The sequence below is a fragment of the Oncorhynchus tshawytscha genome, unplaced genomic scaffold (genome assembly GCF_018296145.1).
Source record: "Oncorhynchus tshawytscha isolate Ot180627B unplaced genomic scaffold, Otsh_v2.0 Un_contig_6847_pilon_pilon, whole genome shotgun sequence".
Classification (NCBI taxonomy): Eukaryota; Metazoa; Chordata; class Actinopteri; order Salmoniformes; family Salmonidae; genus Oncorhynchus; species Oncorhynchus tshawytscha.
In genome coordinates, this window is record NW_024608105.1 from 7,694 (window position 1) to 33,312 (window position 25,619).

General features: G+C 42.5%; 1 protein-coding gene across 1 annotated transcript; it reads right to left on the reverse strand.

The window, feature by feature from the left end:
* Window positions 1-1,087: 1,087 nt before the first annotated feature.
* LOC121843271 (ADAMTS-like protein 3) lies at window positions 1,088-25,619 on the reverse strand (the record flags this gene model as incomplete). The annotated part of the gene is made up of 6 exons (XM_042312874.1): window positions 25,436-25,619; window positions 20,250-20,509; window positions 19,418-19,991; window positions 13,767-14,001; window positions 3,558-3,625; window positions 1,088-1,216 (listed from the first exon to the last, which is right to left on the reverse strand). Coding segments are annotated over exons 1-6 (1,435 nt in total), but the record flags the coding sequence as incomplete, so codon positions are not given.

The following is a 25,619-nucleotide window of genomic DNA, read 5'->3' on the forward strand; positions in this document are numbered from 1 at the left end:
TCGTCACAAACATCACTTCTCAATCAAAGCTCTGCTCTCATTTTAGACACCTCATTACAGCTGTAACTGAACCAGGAAGTTTAAATCCATGTGTCCACTGCTAGAGCCCTGACTGGCATGGTGGCTTTCCACACCATTCACTTTTCAGCTAACTGTGTCTTTCTGCGTGTCTACAGCGTAGCTATGATCTGCCACATAACCATATGGATACATAAAACCCATGTTAGGGTATTAGATTGCAGTAGGACTAGGCTGACAGTCATTTGTGTTCACCACAGTATATTACTGCCAAAGAGCAGCCAAAACTACAACTGACAAAGACCAGTGTGGAGAAAATATCCTACTATTTTCACTATACATATGCTGTATAGATACTATTGTATAGACATGCTGTATAGATGATACAAGTTATTGTTTGAAATACAATTTCAACACAAGGTATGTCCACTTCATAGCTTGATCATGTCTGCCTGAATGTGCTACCTTACACCAGATATCTATTATTGCATGAAATTCAATTTCAACACATGGTCGATCATTTTGGAGCTTGACAATGTGAACCACAAAATGGAGGGACTGTCTGTCCCTATGAGATACACATAATTAGAATCACTATGGCATGATCCATTCTACAGTTTTAAAAAAATGTGATATCTAGAACCTAAAAGGGTTCTTTGGCTGTCCCCATAGGAGAACCCTTTGAACATTTTGGTTCCATATAGAGCATCTCAATCAATCACATGTATTTATAAAGCCCTTTTAACATCAGTCAATGTCACTATACAGAAACCCAGCCTAAAACTCCAAACAGCAAGCAATGCAGATGTAGAAGCATGGTGGCTAGGAAAAACTCCCTGGAAAGGCAGTAACCCTAATCCGTTAGGAGAACCCTTTGAAGAACCCTTTTTCATTTCAGGCAGAACCCTTTTGATTTCCATGTAGAACATTTTACATAGAGGGTCTACATGGAACCCAAAAAGTTCTTCCTGGAACCAAAAATAGTTCTCCTATGGGGACAGTTGTAGAACCTTTTAGGAAGCCGTGTTCCTAAGAGTGTATGGGATTGAATTGCTATGGTGAGGCCTACCTGTGACGGGGCAGTCTAGAGTTAGGTTAGCCCCAGGGCGTAGGCTGACCCGTCCCCCCACCACGGCCCTCAGACTGGGGACTTCCTTGTCCGATACGTTCCTCCACGACACAGCTATCACAGGAGGCTCTGTGAAAAACAGACAAAATCTACAAATGTTTCCAAATGGCTCATTTATTGGCTCACTGTTTTTAAGAAACATAAATTACATAAATAACATTTCATTTAACATTTAAAATAATAATAATAACATTGCATAATGTTATTTAATGAGAGTAACATTTCATAATAACTTTCATGAATAAGTATTAATAAATGATTTATAAATAGTGTACATACTATGAATACATGATCATTTCCTCTTGGAGCATTTCATCATTTGCATGCTTATAATGCTTATCAGACCTGGGACATGTTTGTATTCACTAGGAACTAAACGGAAGCAAACTGTCTGAAAACAGGAGGGACTACCTGAACTTGTCCAATAAGAAACACTTGTTTTCATTTTCCGTTGCAAAGCGTTTTCCTATGGTGTGCCCTAGCGCCGAGACCCCTAGAGGGTGTTCTTCCTGACGTTGTGTATTATCTCTTGGTGTTGACGCTATCAACCCAGCCGGTAATACACTCATGTCGCCCGGTGGCTGGTTCATAAAATAAAACATCCTCCTATCAGGCTACAACATTGGCTTCCTCCTGAACTACATTTAATAGGGGGCTGCTAGAAAAATATGAGCAGTGTCTTAATAAAAGCCCCTTCCACCACCATGCTAGGGAGGCTAACTACTTCTGGACGCTGCGTACAGCAGGCAACCTGACTGCTTAATAAAAGCCCTTTCCACCACCATGCTAGGGAGGCTAACCTGAGCAGGCGGTGCAACCTGCTTAATAAAAGCCCTTTCCACCACCATGCTAGGGAGGCTAGCTACTTCTGGACGCTGCGTACAGCAGGCGGTGCAACCTGACTGCTTAATAAAAGCCCTTTCCACCACCATGCTAGGGAGGCTAGCTACTTCTGGACGCTGCGTACAGCAGGCGGTGCAACCTGACTGCTTAATAAAAGCCCTTTCCACCACCATGCTAGGGAGGCTAGCTACTTCTGGACGCTGCGTACAGCAGGCGGTGCAACCTGACTGCTTAATAAAAGCCCTTTCCATCACCATGCTAGGGAGGCTAGCTACTTCTGGACGCTGCGTACAGCAGGCGGTGCAACCTGACTGCTTAATAAAAGCCCTTTCCACCACCATGCTAGGGAGGCTAGCTACTTCTGGACGCTGCGTACAGCAGGCGGTGCAACCTGACTGCTTAATAAAAGCCCTTTCCACCACCATGCTAGGGAGGCTAGCTACTTCTGGACGCTGCGTACAGCAGGCGGTGCAACCTGACTGCTTAATAAAAGCCCTTTCCACCACCATGCTAGGGAGGCTAGCTACTTCTGGACGCTGCGTACAGCAGGCGGTGCAACCTGACTGCTTAATAAAAGCCCTTTCCATCACCATGCTAGGAAGGCGAACTACTTCTGGACGCTGCGTAAAGCAGGTGGTACAACCTGACTGCTTAATAAAAGCCCTTTCCACCACCATGCTAGGGAGGCTAGCTACTTCTGGATGCTGCGTACAGCAGGCGGTGCAACCTGACTGCTTAATAAAAGCCCTTTCCACCACCATGCTAGGGAGGCTAGCTACTTCTGGACGCTGCGTACAGCAGGCGGTGCAACCTGACTGCTTAATAAAAGCCCTTTCCACCACCATGCTAGGGAGGCTAGCTACTTCTGGATGCTGCGTAAAGCAGGTGGTACAACCTGACTGCTTAATAAAAGCCCTTTCCACCACCATGCTAGGGAGGCTAGCTACTTCTGGACGCTGCGTACAGCAGGCGGTGCAACCTGACTGCTCAATAAAAGCCCTTTCCACCACCATGCTAGGGAGGCTAGCTACTTCTGGACGCTGCGTACAGCAGGCGGTGCAACCTGATTGGCTGAACGCATGGTGGTGGAAATGAGGTTTTATTAAGACTAGTATGCAGATTTCCCCCCTTTGTTTTCCGGCTCGCTAGTTGCGGGGGGTTAGGAATGTATTGCCGACTACGCTATTTGCGTTGGGATGCCAAAGACCAGACGAAGTATACTTTGGTGAACTTTGGGGCTGGGGGTGCACTAATGAAAATAATAACATGTTGAATTGTCATATACACCGGATAGGTGCAGTGAAATGTGTTGTTTTACAGGGTCGGCCATAGTAGTACGGCGCCCCTGGAGCACATTAGGGTTAAGTGCCTTGCTCAAGGGCACATCGGCATATTTTTCACCTTGTAGGCTTGGCTATTCAAACCAGCAATCTTTCGGTTACTGGCCCAACGCTCTAACTGCTAGGCTACCAGCCTCCCATATATAACCCAGTTGACTGGGTACTCACCAGCTAACAGCAGCTGTGTAGTCTCTGAGGCTGAACCGTGGGTGTTTGAGGCTGTGCACCTGTACACTCCTCTGTCCCCGGCCCAGGACTAGAGATATGCAGTCCGCCAGAGATATCCCAGTGTACCCTGCAGTAGCAAAGGAAAACAAGACATGTATCTCAACCGCAGTCATCACTATATAATACAATAAAATACTATACACTTTTTTGGTGTGCAGTAAAGTGATTGTATGGAAATGGATTATAGTGTACATGTTATATATAAGAATTTATGTTGGGGCGGCAGGGTAGCCTAGTGGTTAGAGCGTTAGAGCGTTGGACTAGTAACCGGAAGGTTGCACGTTCAAACCCCCGAGCTGACAAGGTACAAATCTGTCGTTCTGCCCTTGAACAGGCAGTTAACCCACTGTTCCTAGGCCGTTATTGAAAATAATAATTTGTTCTTAACTGACTTGCCTAGTTAAGTAAAGGTATAAAATAAAAAAGAATTTATGTTAACATGTTATACAGTATATAGGAATTTATGTTAACATGTTATACAGTATATAAAATTTATGTTAACATGTTATACAGTATATAAGAATTTATGTTAACATGTTATACAGTATATAGGAATTTATGTTAACATGTTATACAGTATATAGGAATGTATGTTAACATGTTATACAGTATATAGGAATTTATGTTAACATGTTATAGTATAAGAATTTATATAAAATTTATGTTAACATGTTATATATAAGAATTTATGTTAACATGTTATATATAAGCATTTATGTTAACATGTTATATATAAGAATTTATGTTAACATGTTATATATAAGAATTCATGTTAACATGTTACACAGTATATAGGAATTTATGTTAACATGTTATATATAAGAATTTATGTTAACATGTTATATATAAGAATTCATGTTAACATGTTACACAGTATATAGGAATTTATGTTAACATGTTATACAGTATATAGGAATTTATGTTAATGTGTTATACAGTATATAGGAATTTATGTTAACATGTTATACAGTATATAAGAATTTATGTTAACATGTTATACAGTATATAAGAATTTATGTTAACATGTTATACAGTATATAGGAATTTATGTTAACATGTTATACAGTATATAGAATTTATGTTAACATGTTATACAGTATATAAGAATTTATGTTAACATGTTATACAGTATATAAGAATTTATGTTAACATGTTTATACAGTATCTAAGAATTTATGTTAACATGTTATACAGTATATACAAATTTATGTTAACATGTTATACAGTATATAGGAATTTATGTTAACATGTTATATTTAAGAATTCATGTTAACATGTTATAGTATATAAATTTATGTTAACATGTTATACAGTATATAAATGTTAACATGTTATATAGTATATGTATAACATGTTAACATATTTAATGTTATACATATATGAATTTATAACATGTTATACAGTATATAGGAATTTATGTTAACATGTTATACAGTATATAAGAATTTATGTTAACAGTATTTATAACATGTTATTATATGTTATGTTAACATGTTATACAGTATATAAGAATTTATGTTAACATGTTATACAGTATATAAGAATTTATGTTAACATGTTATACAGTATATATAAGAATTTATGTTAACATGTTATACAGTATATAGGAATTTATGTTAACATGTTATACAGTATATAAGAATTTATGTTAACATGTTATACAGTATATAGGAATTTATGTTAACATGTTATACAGTATATAAGAATTTATGTTAACATGTTATACAGTATATAGGAATTTATGTTAACATGTTATACAGTATATAAGAATTTATGTTAACATGTTATACAGTATATAAGAATTTATGTTAACATGTTATACAGTATATAAGAATTTATGTTAACATGTTATACAGTATATAAGAATTTATGTTAACATGTTATACAGTATATAAGAATTTATGTTAACATGTTATACAGTATATAAGAATTTATGTTAACATGTTATACAGTATATAAGAATTTATGTTAACATGTTATATATAAGAATTCATGTTAACATGTTATACAGTATATAGGAATTTATGTTAACATGTTATACAGTATATAAGAATTTATGTTAACATGTTATACAGTATATAAGAATTTATGTTAACATGTTATACAGTATATAGGAATTTATGTTAACATGTTATACAGTATATAGGAATTTATGTTAACATGTTATACAGTATATAAGAATTTATGTTAACATGTTATACAGTATATAAGAATTTATGTTAACATGTTATACAGTATATAGGAATTTATGTTAACATGTTATACAGTATATAAGAATTTATGTTAACATGTTATACAGTATATAAGAATTTATGTTAACATGTTATACAGTATATAGGAATTTATGTTAACATGTTATACAGTATATAGGAATTTATGTTAACATGTTATATATAAGAATTCATGTTAACATGTAATACATCATAGATGATGTATACATGGTAACATGTTTTACATCATAATTCATTGAAACACTACAGATAGCTTGGCAATACAAGTTTGTTTTAAATAATTCACTACTCTTGACCTTTGTGGCAGGCTGTCTCATGAATGCAATATCATCCACAGAGCCAGAGTCTAGAACTGTACACCTACTGTATGATCTCTCAGCAGTCACATGACCAGAGTCTAGAACTGTACACCTACTGTATGATCCCTCAGCAGTCACATGACCAGAGTCTAGAACTGTACACCTGCTGTATGATCTCTCAGCAGTCACATGACCAGAGTCTAGAACTGTACACCTACTGTATGATCTCTCAGCAGTCACATGACCAGAGTCTAGAACTGTACACCTACTGTATGATCTCTCAGCAGTCACATGACCAGAGTCTAGAACTGTACACCTGCTGTATGATCTCTCAGCAGTCACATGACCAGAGTCTAGAACTGTACACCTACTGTATGATCTCTCAGCAGTCACATGACCAGAGTCTAGAACTGTATACCTATTTTATGATCTCTCAGCAGTCACATGACCAGAGTCTAGAACTGTACAGACTCTCAGCAGTCACATGACCAGAGTCTAGAACTGTAACAGCCTATGATCTCTCAGCAGTCACATGACCAGAGTCTAGAACTGTACACAGCTGTATGATCTCTCAGCAGTCACATGACCAGAGTCTAGAACTGCACACATACTGTATGATCTCTCAGCAGTCACATGACCAGAGTCTAGAACTGTACACCTACTGTATAACCTCTCAGCAGTCACATGACCAGAGTCTAGAACTGTACAGGCTATGAGCAGTCACATGACCAGAGTCTAGAACTGTAACAGCCTATGGTCTCTCAGCAGTCACATGACCAGAGTCTAGAACTGTACAGCCTATGACCTCTCAGCAATCACATGACCAGAGTCTAGAACTGTACAGCCTATGATCTCTCAGCAGTCACATGACCAGAGTCTAGAACTGTACAGCCTATGATCTCTCAGCAGTCACATGACCAGAGTCTAGAATTGTATAGCCTATGATCTCTTAGCAGTCACATGACCAGAGTCTAGAACTGTACAGCCTATGAGCAGTCACATGACCAGAGTCTAGAACTGAACAGCCTATGGTCTCTCAGCAGTCACATGACCAGAGTCTAGAACTGTACAGCCTATGATCTCTCAGCAGTCACATGACATAAAACTATTACAAACAAACTGTCTCAAGCTGGGTCAAACAGCTACATGTGTGTGTATGTAATTGTGTGGGTGTGATGTGTCTGAGTGTGCGTGCGTATAGCGTGTGTGCATTGTCTGTGTGTGTGTGTGTGTGTGTGTGTGTGTGTGTGTGTGTGTGTGTGTGTGTGTGTGTGTGTGTGTGTGTGTGTGTGTGTGTGTGTGTGTGTGTGTGTGTGTGTGTGTGCAGATGCTATTAGTGCATGAAATCAGAATAAACATAAAGTCCTGATCTAGTCTAATCAAATTAAAATGCCGATTAAAGATCTAATTTCCTTTAATGATGCTGAACCTCTCTTTCATATTTTCTCTGAGTTAATGCACGCATCCCAAATGGCACTCTATTACCCTATGGGCCCTGGTCAAAAGTAGTGCACTACAAAGGGAATAGAGTGCCATTTGGGATACCTAGGTCATGTTTCAGTGAGTTGTTAATCTGTGTGATTAGTGGGAGATTGTTATGATTGGCGTGTTTTAAAGTCTCGAACACAAGCGAATGCACACACACACACACACACACACACACACACACACACACACACACACACACACACACACACACACACACACACACACACGTGTCCTTGCTTGCATACATGCACAGACCTGCTCATTTGATTGGCAGACAAACGCGCATACACACTTACACGCACAGACAGACAGACACACACACAGGCACAGACAAACACACAGACACACACACACACACACAGACAGACACACACATACAGAATGTCGGTAAGAGGGCCTCATAAACCCTGAACTCCCTCTCTGGACAGTCCAGTCTCTTTTTCACCTCTCTGAAGGGACTGGTCCTCTTCCCATGCTCTGAGCTGTCCTTCCTCTCTGGACAGTCCAGTCTCTTTTTCACCTCTCTGAAGGGACTGGTCCTCTTCCCATGCTCTGAGCTGTCCTTCCTCTCTGGACAGTCCAGTCTCTTTTTCACCTCTCTGAAGGGACTGGTCCTCTTCCCATGCTCTGAGCTGTCCTTACTCTCTGGACAGTCCAGTCTCTTTTTCACCTCTCTGAAGGGACTGGTACTCTTCCCATGCTCTGAGCTGTCCTTCCTCTCTGGACAGTCCAGTCTCTGAAGGGACTGGTCCTCTTCCCATGCTCTGAGCTGTCCTTCCTCTCTGGACAGTCCAGTCTCTGAAGGGACTGGTCCTCTTCCCATGCTCTGAGCTGTCCTTCCTCTCTGGACAGTCCAGTCTCTGAAGGGACTGGTCCTCTTCCCATGCTCTGAGCTGTCCTTCCTCTCTGGACAGTCCAGTCACTTTTTCACCTCTCTGAAGGGACTGGTACTCTTCCCATGCTCTGAGCTGTCCTTCCTCTCTGGACAGTCCAGTCTCTGAAGGGACTGGTCCTCTTCCCATGCTCTGAGCTGTCCTTCCTCTCTGGACTGTCCAGTCTCTGAAGGGACTGGTCCTCTTCCCATGCTCTGAGCTGTCCTTCCTCTCTGGACAGTCCAGTCTCTGAAAGGACTGGTCCTCTTCCCATGCTCTGAGCTGTCCTTCCTCTCTGGACAGTCCAGTCTCTGAAGGGACTGGTCCTCTTCCCATGCTCTGAGCTGTCCTTCCTCTCTGGACAGTCCAGTCTCTGAAGGGACTGGTCCTCTTCCCATGCTCTGAGCTGTCCTTCCTCTCCGGCCGCTCAACTATTCCTCAAGGCCAATAAGTCTGCCTGAGCTTCCCTTGGCTCTGGAACAAACACCACCAATCCAGGACAGAGGAGCAACACAATGTCTACTTGATTCATTATAATTTAATGGACAGGGAAGACCTGATCTTAGATCAGCACTTCTGCATGGAGGCACTATGAATATTGGCCCATGTTCAAACACTCCAATAACATATTTAAGAGATTACAGGAACCACCATGCAGGGAAAGCTTGGGTCAAAACAGCTTGTGGGGGCTGTTTTTGGACTCATGAAGTCTACTTCCTTTGAGACTGGGGTAAAAGGGCATGGGGGAGAGGGGCTGGGGGAAGTGGACAGGGACTGTTTATATGGAGTGTTGCTGTGGGGAGAGGGCAAGGGCTGGGATTGGGAACACAGGGACTGTGGCTGGGACAGGGTCTGTGTCTGGGGTTATGGGCTGGGGGAGAGAGGCAGGATCTGGGTCTGGGGAAACAAACAGGGTTTGTGTATATGGGTGTGTGGCTAGAGGAGGCTGGGGGCTGCTAAAGCCATGCAGTGGTTTATGGATCTCTATGGGGCTATAAGCTCTCTGTTAGATCCCATTTAGACCATGTGGGAATGTACACAGAGCTACTCCCACACACATCCCACTTCATCAGACTGATGCTTGACCACCACTCACAGGCTAGAAGTTACCCTTATGCACAGATCTAGGATCAGTTTACCCTTCCCGAAGCCTAACCATAACCATTAGGGGGTGAAACCTCTTTCTACTCTGTAGCAGAATGTAGTTGCCCTCTTGACATTGATCCAAGATCAGTTTTGTTTGTCCCCCCATTATGGTTAAGGTGAGGCTTAAGGGAGGGTACGCTGATCCTAGATCTGTGCCTAACATATTGTCTGACCTTTTATTTAGATAATCCAAGTATCAGACTTACTCTGCTATATGTAGTAAAAGGGGAAAAAATGATTTTCTACTTTATAACATGGAGTCAGTGGACCTAGAGGGGAACGTATAAACCATTAGAGCAGGGAAAATGTCCTCTCTCAGACCACATCCCTGGAAAAATAGAATTGTGGCTAGCAACGGTCCTACGGCCAGTACTGTACCTATCATGTAAAACCTGCTAAACACATGCAGTAGAATATATACAGTAGACATGCCAGTAGACAGTATAGGACAGGATGATATAATACTGTTCAGTTGTTTAGCATACGCTTTTATCCAAAGTGACTTGAACACGTGTTCAGTATATGCATAACTGTCACGCCCTGACCATAGAGAGCTGTTATTCTCTATGTTGGTTAGGTCGGGGTGTGATTTAAGGGTGGGTTATCTAGGTGAATTGTATTTCTATGTTGGCCTAGTATGGTTCCCAATCAGAGGCAGCTGTTTATCGTTGTCTCTGATTGGGGATCATATTTAGGTAGCCATTTTCCCATTGTGCTTTGTGGGATCTTGTCTATGTATAGTTGCCTGAGAGCATTATATTAGCTTCACGTTTCGGTTGTTCGCTTTGTTGTGTTTGTTTTTGAAGTTTTCTATTCCATAATAAAGGATGGAAACATAACACGCTGCATCTTGGTCTACTCCTTATGACGAACGTGACAGAAGATCCCACCACAAACGGACCAAGCAGCGTGGGTAGGAGGAGAAGACATCCTGAACCTGGGAGGAGATAATGGCAGGAGACAAAAGCCTGCCATGGAAGCAGGCGGAGGCAGCGAGGGAAGGACAGCGACGAGGTCAGGGTTTGCGGCCACGACTCAAGCCCAAAAGACAGCCCAACATTTTTTGGGGGAGGGGCACACGGAGTGGTCGGCAAAGTTGAGGGGTGAGTCAGAGACTGTTGAGGAGTTTTTGGACAAATTGGAGGAGAGTGAACGGAGGGGAGAGTTAGAGACCTTCGAGGAGTTGTTGGACAAATTGGAGGAGAGTGAAGAGAGAAAGCTGTTGGTTTGGCGTAGTATGCACGTCATTCGCCCTGAGGAGCGTGTTAGCCGTCCGATGCCACCTGTGCCAGTTCCTCGAACTTGTCCTGAGAAGTGTGTTAAAGTTCCGGTATAATTGATGCCGGCTATACGCACCAGGTCTCCTCGCACTTGTCGCGCTAAAGTGGGTATCTGTCCAGGACGGGTTGTGCCGGCTCAGTGCTCCTGGTCTCCAGTGCGCCTCCAGGGTCCAGTACATCCTGCGCCGGTTCTACGCACTGTGTCCCCAGGGTACCTTCACAGCCCAGTACGGCCTGTTTGTGCTCCTTGCACTCTCCCTCAAGTGCGCCTTCCCAGTCAGGTACGTCCTGTACCTGCTCCCCTCACGCTCCCTCAAGCACGCCTTCACAGTCCAGTACGTCCTGTGCTTCCTCCCCGCACTCGCTCTGAGGTGCCACCTGTACCGGTCCCACGCATCAGGCCTCCAGTGCGCCTCCACAGTCCAGTACGTCCTGTGCTTCCATGGTCCAACCAAGTCTGACCAATCAGGATCACATGATGACATTTGGACCACAAACAACTTAATTGTCCAGATTTTCCAGATAAAGGTCAGAAGGCTGAGATTTGCTGGACATCCTGAGCTGGCTGCCAGTACATTTATACTGTGGGTCCCCTCATGTAATGGACCAAGACCTCCCAGAAGGCCAAAGGAGACATTATGGATAACATCTGACCTGGTGTCAGGTCGGGCGTAGCAGCTTCTATGAAGGAAAGACTGCCATGGCATCCACCAAAAGCAAGCAAGTCCAAATGTGGAAATGTGCCTTTGGCTCCACACTGGCATACATACACATCAAACATAAAATATGGTATTTTTATTTCTCTACTACAGGTTTAAAAAGCCGGTAAGCAACCTAAAACAAACGTCTTTCCCCTCATTGAATGAACATGAGGCCTGGCAAATCTGTTGAAAAATCTTGATGAAGGCTAAAGGCCGAAACACACTGGTTTTAATTATAGCAATTTCCATTGTCTTATAAGAGTTACTGAATTTCCACTTCGAATCTATCCAAGTCTTTAGAGAGGTCAAACAGGTTACAGTACACAACAGGCGGTCCCACTGCCTGCTATCACAACACGCTGGTTCCAAGACCACATCACTTTGATAAGAGCAAGTGAAGGGCAACCGTCTCCACACTCACACGGAACTGGGAGAACACACAGCTTCACGCCTCAGCCCTGTGAATGTCAATCAACCATCCATGTTTCCCTCCCCTTTTACATTACCATTTCACTTTTTTTTTCGCCTTTTTGCCCAATTTTATTCTGCCTTCCCTCCCCTTCCCTTCTCTTTCCGCTTTCCTTCCCCTCTCTCTCCTTCCCCTCCTTCCCCTCTCTCTCCTCTGTCCTTCCCTTCTCTCTCCTCTTTCCTTCCCCTCTCTCCTCTTTCCTTCCCCTCTCTCTCCTCTTTCCTTCCCCTCTCTCTCCTTCCCCTCCTTCCCCTCTCTCTCCTCTGTCCTTCCCCCTCCTCTTCTCTCCTCTTTCCTTCCCCTCTCTCCTCTTTCCTTCCCCTCTCCCTTCTCTCTCCTCTTTCCTTCCCCTCTCTCCTCTTTCCTTCCCCTCTCCCTTCTCTCTCCTCCCCTTCTCTCTCCTCTTTCCTTCCCCTCTCTCCTCTTTCCTTCCCCTCTCTCTCCTCTTTCCTTCCCCTCTCTCTCCTTCCCCTACTTCCCCTCTCTCTCCTCTTTCCGATCCCCTCTCTCTCCTCTTTCCTTCCCCTCTCTCTCCTTCCCCTACTTCCCCTCTCTCTCCTCTGTCCTTCCCTTCTCTCTCCTCTTTCCTTCCCTTCTCTCTCCTCTTTCCTTCCCTTCTCTCTCCTCTTTCCTTCCCTTCTCTCTCCTCTTTCCCCTCTCTCCTTCCCTTCTCTCTCCTCTTTCCTTCCCCTCTTTCCTCTTTCCTTCCCCTCTCTCCTCTTTCCTTCCCCCCTCTCTCTCCTTCCCCTCTTCTCTCCTCTGTCCTTCCCTTCTCTCTCCTCTTTCCTTCCCCTCTCTCCTCTTTCCTTCCCCTCTCTCCTCTTTCCTTCCCCTCTCTCTCCTCTGTCCTTCCCCTCTCTCTCTCTCCTCTTTCTTTCCCCTCTCTCCTCTTTCCTTCCCTTCTCTTCTATTTTCCCCTCTCCTTCACATCTCTTCCCTCTCTCTCTCACCTCTCTATCCCCTTTCTCTACACTCTCTCCCTTCTCCAGCCAAGTTCTGAGCTGACCCTGTAAAACAGTGAGTGCTGCTCCAGCTCCATGGGAGATCCATGAGGAGAGTAGGAGGAGGAGGAGGGGGGATATACAATACGTGAGGAAGAGGAGGAGGGGGTTACACAAGATGTGAGGAAGAGGAGGAGGGAGGGTGATATACAAGATGTGAGGAAGAGGAGGAGGGAGGGTGATATACAAGATGTGAGGAAGAGGAGGATGAGAATGGGGTAAAGGAGGAAGAAGACATGAGTAGGGAGGAAGATTTGAAGAGGGGGAGGAGGAGGAAGACTTGAGGACGAGGAGTGAGACTCAGCAACATGGTCCGGAAGGTGAAATTGTAAATTTCACACCATGATCTGCGGCGGACTCGGAACACAGAACATTCACAGCGGGCTCCGAGTCCTTTCTCCTTTCTCTGATATATGAGTAACAGTTTCCATAGCTTCTCACAGATATCCTGCATAGCTACAATCAGAATTCTCTCCAGGGCAAAGCCAAGCCCAGCAGGCCTGAGCTATACCCCACATAGATGGCTGCTGCACTATATTATGGAAAGAGTGAGAGTGAGAACGGAGGATAACATAAAGCTAATGGGCATGTCTTATTTATATGTGTGTGTGTGTGTGTGTGTGTGTGTGTGTGTGTGTGTGTGTGTGTGTGTGTGTGTGTGTGTGTGTGTGAGAATGTGACAGTATGCATGTGTGTATTTGTGTATTACTGTATGTGTTACCTGTCAGTTAGTTGTAGCTCTACTCCGTCCTTGGTCCAGGTGATTTGGGGCTGCGGGATGCCCTCTGTGGGGCAGAGCAGGTACAGCTGCCGCGTGGCGTTGGTCAGGAAGGCTGTCTGGCCAACACTGATGTTCAGACTCCTCTGGAAGGTCATCGGGGGGTTCTGCCTCTGTCGGATGATCACTGGTCTCTTGAAGCTACTAGCCGACCACTCTGACGAGTTTGGTGTCCGGTCTATTGAGATTTGAGATCGTATCACATTGTATGTTGCAGATTAAATAATAACTACAGTAGGGGTTTTTCTTCCTGAATTGAAAAGGAATTGACTGAATTGAAAAGGAATTGACCCCCAACCTTGATAAAAACACATTTGATGCACTAGTAATGTCATAATGAGTTGTGGGTTTCATTCCTGTATATAAACTGAACATAAATAAATAACTTGTATTTTTATTTAGCTATGAAAGTATCTGTCCTATGAATACCCACGTTTTAAATCTAACTCTAACACCATAAAGTGCCTGCAAATGTTTAATCTGAATACACAATCCTGTTTCAGGCTCTATTTTAACAAACCTAACAGAATGGTACATCTAAACGCAGGCGGTAGTGCTATAGGTTCAGGGGTGAGTCAGAAATAGTTTTGCTATTTTCACTATCACAATTCTCGGTACACTTGTTGGCATTGGCGCGAAAGGGGCTGGGGCTCGATGAATAAACAAGTTGTGGGTGTCTCGAGGCTTGGCCCCTCACTGGCCAATCAGAATGTGCTCCATGGCAAAATATGTGACTCATTTCAGAAAACTAGGCATATGTCACACATCACTACTTTACAGGAGAGGCTTTGAACGTAAACGTTTGGGCAGAAATGCAGTAGGTCATTTCTGTTGAACCAGCCTTCATTATAGTAGGTCATTTCTGTTGAACCAGCCTTCATTATAGTAGGTCATTTCTGTTGAACCAGCCTTCATTATAGTAGGTCATTTCTGTTGAACCAGCCTTCATTATAGTAGGTCATTTCTGTTGAACCAGCCTTCATTATAGTAGGTCATTTCTGTTGAACCAGCCTTCATTATAGTAGGTCATTTCTGTTGAACCAGCCTTCATTATAGTAGGTCATTTCTGTTGAACCAGCCTTCATTATAGTAGGTCATTTCTGTTGAACCAGCCTTCATTATAGTAGGTCATTTCTGTTGAACCAGCCTTCATTATAGTAGGTCATTTCTGTTGAAACATTTCTGTTGAACCAGCCTTCATTATAGTAGGTCATTTCTGTTGAAAGCCTTCATTATAGTAGGTCATTTCTGTTGAACCAGCCTTCATTATAGTAGGTCATTTCTGTTGAACCAGCCTTCATTATAGTAGGTCATTTCTGTTGAACCAGCCTTCATTATAGTAGGTCATTTCTGCTGAACCAGCCTTCATTATAGTAGGTCATTTCTGTTGAACCAGCCTTCATTATAGTAGGTCATTTCTGTTGAACCAGCCTTCATTATAGTAGGTCATTTCTGTTGAACCAGCCTTCATTATAGTGGGTCATTTCTGTTGAACCAGCCTTCATTATAGTAGGTCATTTCTGTTGAACCAGCCTTCATTATAGTAGGTCATTTCTGTTGAACCAGCCTTCATTATAGTGGGTCATTTCTTTCTGTTGAACCAGCCTTCATTATAGTAGGTCATTTCTGTTGAACCAAGGTCATTTCTGTTGAACCAGCCTTCATTATAGTAGGTCATTTCTGTTGAACCAGCCTTCATTATAGTAGGTCATTTCTGTTGAACCAGCCTTCATTATAGTAGGTCATTTCTGTTGAACCAGAACCAGTCTTCATTATAGTAGGTCATTTCTGTTGAACCAGCCTTCATTATAGTAGGTCATTTCTGTTGAACCAGCCTTCATTATAGTAGGTCATTTCTGTTGAACCAGCCTTCATTATAGTAGGTCATTTCTGTTGAACCAGCCTTCATTATAGTAGGTCATTTCTGTTGAACCAGCCTTCATTATAGTAGGTCATTTCTGTTGAACCAGCCTTCATTATAGTAGGTCATTTCTGTTGAACCAGCCTTCATTATAGTAGGTCATTTCTGTTGAACCAGCCTTCATTATAGTAGGTCATTTCTGTTGAACCAGCCTTCATTATAGTAGGTCATTTCTGTTGAACCAGCCTTCATTATAGTAGGTCATTTCTGTTGAACCAGCCTTCATTATAGTAGGTCATTTCTGTTGAACCAGCCTTCATTATAGTAGGTCATTTCTGTTGAACCAGCCTTCATTATAGTAGGTCATTTCTGTTGAACCAGCCTTCATTATAGTAGGTCATTTCTGTTGAACCAGCCTTCATTATAGTAGGTCATTTCATTTCTGTTGAACCAGCCTTCATTATAGTAGGTCATTTCTGTTGAACCAGGTAGGTCATTTCTGTTGAACCAGCCTTCATTATAGTGGGTCATTTCTGTTGAACCAGCCTTCATTATAGTAGGTCATTTCTGTTGAACCAGCCTTCATTATAGTAGGTCATTTCTGTTGAACCAGCCTTCATTATAGTAGGTCATTTCTGTTGAACCAGCCTTCATTATAGTAGGTCATTTCTGTTGAACCAGCCTTCATTATAGTAGGTCATTTCTGTTGCCTTCATTATGAACCAGCCTTCATTATAGTAGGTCATTTCTGTTGAACCAGCCTTCATTATAGTAGGTCATTTCTGTTGAACCAGCCTTCATTATAGTAGGTCATTTCTGTTGAACCAGCCTGTTGAACCAGCCTTCATTATAGTAGGTCATTTCTGTTGAACCAGCCTTCATTATTATATTTCTGTTGAACCAGCCTTCATTATAGTAGGTCATGAACCAGCCTTCTAGGTCATTTCTGTTGAACCAGCCTTCATTATAGTAGGTCATTTCTGTTGAACCAGCCTTCATTATAGTAGGTCATTTCTGTTGAACCAGCCTTCATTATAGTAGGTCATTTCTGTTGAACCAGTAGTAGGTCATTTCTGTTGAACCAGCCTTCATTATAGTAGGTCATTTCTGTTGAACCAGCCTTCATTATAGTAGGTCATTTCTGTTGAACCAGCCTTCATTATAGTAGGTCATTTCTGTTGAACCAGCATTATTAGGTCATTTCTGTTGAACCAGCCTTCATTATAGTAGGTCATTTCTGTTGAACCAGCCTTCATTATAGTGGGTCATTTCTGTTGAACCAGCCTTCATTATAGTAGGTCATTTCTGTTGAACCAGCCTTCATTATAGTAGGTCATTAGGTCATTTCTGCCTTCATTATAGAGGTCATTTCTGTTGAACCAGCCTTCATTATAGTAGGTCATTTCTGTTGAACCAGCCTTCATTATAGTAGGTCATTTCTGTTGAACCAGCCTTCATTATAGTAGTCATTTCTGTTGAACCAGCCTTCATTATAGTAGGTCATTTCTGTTGAACCAGCCTTCAATATAGTAGGTCATTTCTGTTGAACCAGCCTTCATTATAGTATTATAGTAGGTCATTTCTGTTGAACCAGCCTTCATTATAGTAGGTCATTTCTGTTGAACCAGCCTTCATTATAGTAGGTCATTTCTGTTGAACCAGCCTTCATTATAGTTGAATTTCCAGCCTTCATTATAAGGTCATTTCTGTTGAACCAGCCTTCATTATAGTAGGTCATTTCTGTTGAACCAGCCTTCATTATAGTAGGTCATTTCTGTTGAACCAGCCTTCATTATAGTAGGTCATTTCTGTTGAACCAGCCTTCATTATAGTAGGTCATTTCTGTTGAACCAGCCTTCATTATAGTAGGTCATTTCTGTTGAACCAGCCTTCATTATAGTAGGTCATTTCTGTTGAACCAGCCTTCATTATAGTAGGTCATTTCTGTTGAACCAGCCTTCATTATAGTAGGTCATTTCTGTTGAACCAGCCTTCATTATAGTAGGTCATTTCTGTTGAACCAGCCTTCATTATAGTAGGTCATTTCTGTTGAACCAGCCTTCATTATAGTGGTCATTTCTGTTGAACCAGCCTTCATTATAGTAGGTCATTTCTGTTGAACCAGCCTTCATTATAGTAGGTCATTTCTGTTGAACCAGCCTTCATTATTATTATCAGTAGGGTCATTTCTGTTGAACCAGCCTTCATTATAGTAGGTCATTTCTGTTGAACCAGCCTTCATTATAGTAGGTCATTTCTGTTGAACCAGCCTTCATTATAGTAGGTCATTTCTGTTGAACCAGACTTCATTATAGTAGGTCATTTCTGTTGAACCAGCCTTCATTATAGTAGGTCATTTCTGTTGAACCAGCCTTCATTATAGTAGGTCATTTCTGTTGAACCAGCCTTCATTATAGTAGGTCATTTCTGTTGAACCAGCCTTCATTATAGTAGGTCATTTCTGTTGCCTTCATTATAGTAGGTCATTTCTGTTGAACCAGCCTTCATTATAGTAGGTCATTTCTGTTGAACCAGCCTTCATTATAGTAGGTCATTTCTGTTGAACCAGCCTTCATTATAGTAGGTCATTTCTGTTGAACCAGCCTTCATTATAGTAGGTCATTTCTGTTGAACCAGCCTTCATTATAGTAGGTCTAAGGGAGGTCTTGGGTTCTACATCATGGAGGGGTTTTTACGTACGTTCAAAACGTGACCTGCATGCTAGAATAATGTGGGCCTGCCTACAATGCAGGGATGAAAAAGGAATGTCAGCTCACTGTTTTACTCCTCTCAAACTTCATATTTGAATAAAGCTTTGGTGATTAAGATTTATTTCCAAGTGGTCTCGGGAGCCAAACCCTTTATCGACAGTCTTGACTACTTTACGATTGCATTTGGAAGACAAAAAAAGCCTTAATTGAGAGGAGGAGATTAATCTTGGTTTTTAACCAAATAAACGATTTGGGAAAAAGCACGTTTTTTTTATGTTTCTAATTAGGAAGTATTCAGACTCCAAAAGCACATCAGGCTCATCTTGTTCCATGTTCATAAGGACAGTGTGCATCACGGCTGGATAGGCTGTGTTTCTGCTGTCAATATTCATGTCATAACCATCTGTGTTACTGCTGAAACCAGCTTTAGGTTGGTCTTAAATATCCCTACCATCACTGCCTGAAATTAGCACTATGGATCATGTTTTTAAGGACACGCCTCAAATATTTCCACCCGCCCATCTGAGCACAAGTGAGCTGATATAAGAAAGGTCAATTGCCAAACATGGCGTTAGGGCTGGAAAATACCAGTGTGCCAGAATTTCCATTATAAATTTGCAAACTAACGTGCGTTTGCCACTAGTGCTGCCTTAACGCCGGCCTGAAAATAGAGCCCTCTGAGTGAAAACTAGCATTAAGCTTTATTCTACAGCCCGCTAACTACCTGGTGTTTGCTTAGAAACGACATGGTAACTGCATACATTACTGCATACTATTATACAAAAAAGTTATGTAATACTGTATATTATATTATGCAAAAAAACTTCTCAGGCACTTGCAGATTCATTATGAATGAATGTGAGTGTTTCTGTCCTATATGTACAGCATGGTGTGCCTGGGTAACTGTTTCTCATGTGTATGATGTACATGTGGTGTTTTCCATTCTGGTACGGTGACATCCTTGGAGGGAAAAAGTTGTATTCTATTGTATTGGATTATTTTCTAACGTAACAAAAGGTTACCTTTTGGGTTCCCCGTCTCCTCCTTGGTCCCTTTCCACTGCTCTGTGGAGGCCTGTTGGCCTCCAGACATCTCTGTGATTAGGGTGTAGATGATCTGAGAAGCCTGTTCCTGGCTGATCTCTCCCATCTCCGCCTGCAGACTCACGTTCCTCACCCTCTCCTCCAGGCTCCAGGGCTGCAGCACCAAGGACCCCGCCTGCACCTGCAGCACCGAGGCCTCCACACCACCGGGCAGCAGAGACAGACTGGGACCTTTGAGGCTGGGGGTAAACGGGAGGCAGTGAGGAAGACCCTGGGTGTCCCAGTCCTGAGGGTTGAATCGCGGTTGAATCCTGGTCAGGTCTAGGCCAGGTTCGGGGTCCGATTCGTTTTCAATCGGTCGGTCGATCAGTCTGCTGTCGCTGCCAATCAGTTTAAGGGTGAATGTGTCTGAGGCGGGGCCGGCGATACACACGTACACCCCACTGTCCACAACTCCTAGGCTGTGGATCTTTAGAGAACCAGATTTGGTGACGCCCAGACGCTTGCAGCTGTGCAGGGGGCGGCCGTCCTTCTCCCAACGGATGTAGGCTTTCTAGATGCAACATACAAGACAAAACACAAGGCAAAAATAAGAGCTAAGGAGGACAACCGCCCCTGGAATGGCCTTTACCTCCTGACAAGCTGAGCAGAACAGCTGTTCAGGGAGATTTGTCTATTGCCAGAATGAGTCTACAAAATGAAATGTAAGTGATTTTAAATGATAAACATGTCCAGTCATAGTTGGAAACCCCAGCCATGGCATATGTTCTCATCCATTACAACAGTAAAGACCATGAGGAAAGGATCCAACCTGGAAGCGCCGGACAGGGCATTTGATGATCAGGGAGGTTTTTGGTAGGAGGTAAGCACGCCCACCGATGGTCAGGTGGAGGCGTTTCTCCTGCCGGGTCTGGATGTAGATACGACTCAAGCCTAGAATCAACGGACAGCGCTTTACTGGCTCCTTGATTGTTTCCTTTGATGCTTCCTTCCCTGTCTCCTTTGTGGGCTGCTGGTTGATTCTGGATGCTTCCTTCACAAGCTGTCTGGGGTTCATCTCTGTCTTATGTTCTGAAGGGAATGATGGATGGAGGGAAAGAGAAAGGGAGGGAGAGAGAGAGGGAGACAGAGAGACACAGAGAGAAAGAGAGAGAGACAGAGAGAGAAAGAGAGATAGAGACAGAGAGAGAGAGACAGAGAGAGAGAGAGAGAGAGAGACAGAGAGACACAGAGAGAGAGAGAGAGACAGAGAGACACAGAGAGAGAGAGAGAGACAGAGAGACACAGAGAGAGAGAGAGAGACACAGAGAGACACAGAGAGAGAGAGAGACAGAGAGACACAGAGAGAGAGAGAGACAGAGAGACACAGAGAGAGAGAGAGAGAGAGAGAGAGAGAGACAGAGAGACAGAGAGACACAGAGAGAAAGAGAGAGAGACAGAGAGAGAAAGAGAGATAGAGACAGAGAGACAGAGAGAGAGAGAGAGAGAGAGAGACAGAGAGAGAGAGAGAGAGAGAGAGAGACAGAGAGACAGAGAGAGAGAGACAGAGAGACAGAGAGACAGAGAGAGAGAGAGAGACAGAGAGACAGAGAGAGAGAGAGAACATAACGGTGGTCAACCTCTTACAGTGAATTAAACCATTGTCATTTACTCACATGACAAATATAGGCTATAGCATGAAGGTTTAGAAGGATAAAACAACTTTATAACTAACACAAAATATTATAAATAAAACCTACATTATATCTGACATTATGATAATGATTTGATTTGGAATAATGATTCTACATTAGCATTAGCATAATTTGGGCGGCAGTTAGCCTAGCGGTTAAAGAGGAAACTCAGCAACCGGATGGTTGCCAGTTCAAATCCTGGGTCTGACAGGAAAAATCTATCGGGAAGTGAGCTGGCAACTAGAGGGTTGCCGGTGTCAAATCCCAGATGCCATTGCCTGTCGTTGTGCCCTTGAGCAAGGCACTTAACCCCCCATAACAACAGCTCCCGGGGCGCCCAGTGTGGCAGCTCCCCACACCTCTCCAAAACCTGGGTGTATTTATGTCCTTGGAGGGGTTAAAAGCAGAAGTCACATTTCAGTTGGACCTTGTGATCTACTGTAGTGATCTAATGAAGTGATCTAATGAGGTGATCTTAAAATGAGAAAAGAGTCAATCAGTAGAGAACAAGATCTTCCACCCTGTTCTGTCTGGAATCAGCTGAACCTAAAACCAAGCTCTCACGAAAGAGCAGTACATTTCAATCACTGTAATTTCTGTCTCGTACTGACCGATGGTCATACTTAGACTGTGAGGCAATGCATTCAGACCCTCCCTCTAACGCACTCTCTGTCAGCGTACCAAATGGCACCCTATTCCCTATGTAGTGACCAGAGCCTGTATGGTCATACTTAGACTGAGGCAATGTGGACTCTGCTCCAAAGTAGTATACTATATGGCAAAAGGTTGCCATTTGGGAAGCACCCTCCCTGTATATCTGGGAAAGTTAATCCTGTGGATTTGATATCATTCGCTTTGATAACAGGGAATGAGATAAGGTCTGGGCTAGAAGGATGAGGCAACATGACCTTGTGCTTGAGACTCTGAGGCTACATCCCAAATGGCACCCTAATCCCTATATAGTGCAGAGCCCTATGGGACCTGATGAAAAGTAATGCACTGTTTTTGGAATAAGGTGCTTTTTGGGATACAACCTGAGGCTAGCATGACAGCAGGGGAGAGTCAATCCTTTGGTTAATGTGAAGTCATTCCATCCATCTAATATCTCCAAACACAAAACACAGTATACACACTACCCTATTGTGAATCTATAGATGTAGTATACACACTACCCTATTGTGAATCTATAGATGTAGTATACCCACTACCCTATTGTGAATCTATAGATGTAGTATACACACTACCCTATTGTGAATCTATAGATGTAGTATACACACTACCCTATTGTGAATCTATAGATGTAGTATACACACTACCCTGAATTGTGAATCTATAGATGTAGTATACACACTACCCTATTGTGAATCTATAGATGTAGTATACACACTACCCTATTGTGAATCTATAGATGTAGTATACACACTACCCTATTGTGAATCTATATAGTATACACACTACCCTATTGTGAATCTATAGATGTAGTATACACACTACCCTATTGTGAATCTATAGATGTAGTATACACACTACCCTATTGTGAATCTATAGATGTAGTATACACACTACCCTATTGTGAATCTATAGATGTAGTATACACACTACCCTATTGTGAATCTATAGATGTAGTATACACACTACCTATTGTGAATCTATAGATGTAGTATACACACTACCCTAATGTGAATCTATAGATGTAGTATACACACTACCCTATTGTGAATCTATAGATGTAGTATACACACTACCCTATTGTGAATCTATAGATGTAGTATACACACTACCCTATTGTGAATCTATAGATGTAGTATACACACTACCCTATTGTGAATCTATAGATGTAGTATACACACTAACCTATTGTGAATCTATAGATGTAGTATACACACTACCCTATTGTGAATCTATAGATGTAGTATACACACTACCCTATTGTGAATCTATAGATGTAGTATACACACTACCCTATTGTGAATCTATAGATGTAGTATACACTACCCTATTGTGAATCTATAGATGTAGTATACACACTACCTATTGTGAATCTATAGATGTAGTATACACACTACCCTATTGTGAATCTATAGATGTAGTATACACACTACCCTATTGTGAATCTATAGATGTAGTATACACACTACCCTATTGTGAATCTATAGATGTAGTATACACACTACCCTATTGTGAATCTATAGATGTAGTATACACACTACCCTATTGTGAATCTATAGATGTAGTATACCTATTGTGAATCTATAGATGTAGTATACACACTACCCTATTGTGAATCTATAGATGTAGTATACACACTACCCTATTGTGAATCTATAGATGTAGTATACACACTACCCTATTGTGAATCTATAGATGTAGTATACACACTACCCTATTGTGAATCTATAGATGTAGTATACACACTACCCTATTGTGAATCTATAGATGTAGTATACACACTACCCTATTGTGAATCTATAGATGTAGTATACACACTACCCTATTGTGAATCTATAGATGTAGTATACACACTACCCTATTGTGAATCTATAGATGTAGTATACACACTACCCTATTGTGAATCTATAGATGTAGTATACACACTACCCTATTGTGAATCTATAGATGTAGTATACACACTACCCTATTGTGAATCTATAGATGTAGTATACACACTACCCTATTGTGAATCTATAGATGTAGTATACACACTACCCTATTGTGAATCTATAGATGTAGTATACACACTACCCTATTGTGAATCTATAGATGTAGTATACACACTACCCTATTGTGAATCTATAGATGTAGTATACACACTACCCTATTGTGAATCTATAGATGTAGTATACACACTACCCTATTGTGAATCTATAGATGTAGTATACACACTACCCTATTGTGAATCTATAGATGTAGTATACTGACATGTTGAAAGTTCATGCACAGAGGCACGGGCATGCGCTCACATCACACACACACCATGACCCTGGCCCTCATAAGCAGCAGCTGGGTAGGACAGTTTCTCACACACACACACACACACACACACACACACACACACACACACACACACACACACACACACACACACACACACACACACACACACACACACACACACACACACACACACACACACACACACACACACTTCCTTTAAGGAGTAGCTGTGACATTTGCGAGGCACTCAATCTTGCATTGTATGTCCTCTCTCTGTTGAGGCAGTTCAGAGAGATGGTAGCTTTCAGATACACAGTGAACACTTTGGGACACACACACACACACACCATAGGAGAGTGGACTATTTCCTTTACAGTGTGAACTCACACACACTCAGTGAACAACCATTGACCTTACTTCTGTATGCTTTTCAGATGTTCTCTTCATTCTGGAAGTACGCTTGGCTGCACAGAACAGTAGTTGGCTTGTAGTGTGTGTGTGTGTGTGTGTGTGTGTGTGTGTGTGTGTGTGTGTGTGTGTGTGTGTGTGTGTGTGTGTGTGTGTGTGTGTGTGTTGTGTGCGTGCGTAGGTTGTGGTCAGTAATGCTGTACTGTTTGTACGTTGGCATAGATAACATATATACTGTAGGTAGATGTAGGTCGATGTGTGTGTGCATATATATATATATATATATACACACACACACGTTTTTGATTAGTCGGTTCAATTGTAAACATTCAAAGTGAGAACTGGAGCTGTCGATGGCCTGATAAAGAACAGAACATGTTCCTGTGTCTTTATTCTCATGGATAATCACTTTCCAGACATATAGATATAGAAGACTTTGTACTTAGGTACAGTACGGTCACAGTGGCTGGATCACAAACGGTACCCTATTCTCTATACTACTTTGGATCACTTTCAAGTGTACATATTTAAGACTCCTACTCACCCATAGCATGTTCACAGTGAATACGTCCCAAATGGCACCCTATTTCCAAGTGCACTACTTTTGACCAGGACCAATGGCACCCTATTCCCTATAAAGTACACTAATTTTGAGAGAACATGGTGCCATTTGGGATGCAGAGACTGTATGCTTTCAGAATCTCTAATCTGGTCACATCTCTGTAGAGTTGAGCTTTACGGAGCACTGACATCAGATGGAACAACAAGACATTTTTCCCCAGACATGCAGACATGGGAAGTGTGTATATATGTGTGGTTGTATGTATGTGTGTGAATGTGGTGTGTGTGTGTGTGTATGTGTTATGTATGAGAGTGTGTGTGTGTATGAGTGTGTGCACATGATGAAAAGGTCTGAAAGAGGTCTATCGTACGCTTATCAGGCCGGATATTGAGGTGTGTGTGTGTGTGTGTGTGTACTCACTAGGGCAGGTGATCATTCGGCATGTCCTGACCAGGGGTGGAGAGGAGAGGCCGTCGCAGAGCCTCCTCGCCAGCATCACCTGCTGTCCAGCTGAGGTCAACCTCTGACACACTGGCTCCCTACGTTGGATCCCCAGACCACAGGATACAGAGCACTGCAACACACACATTCAATTTGCTTTTTG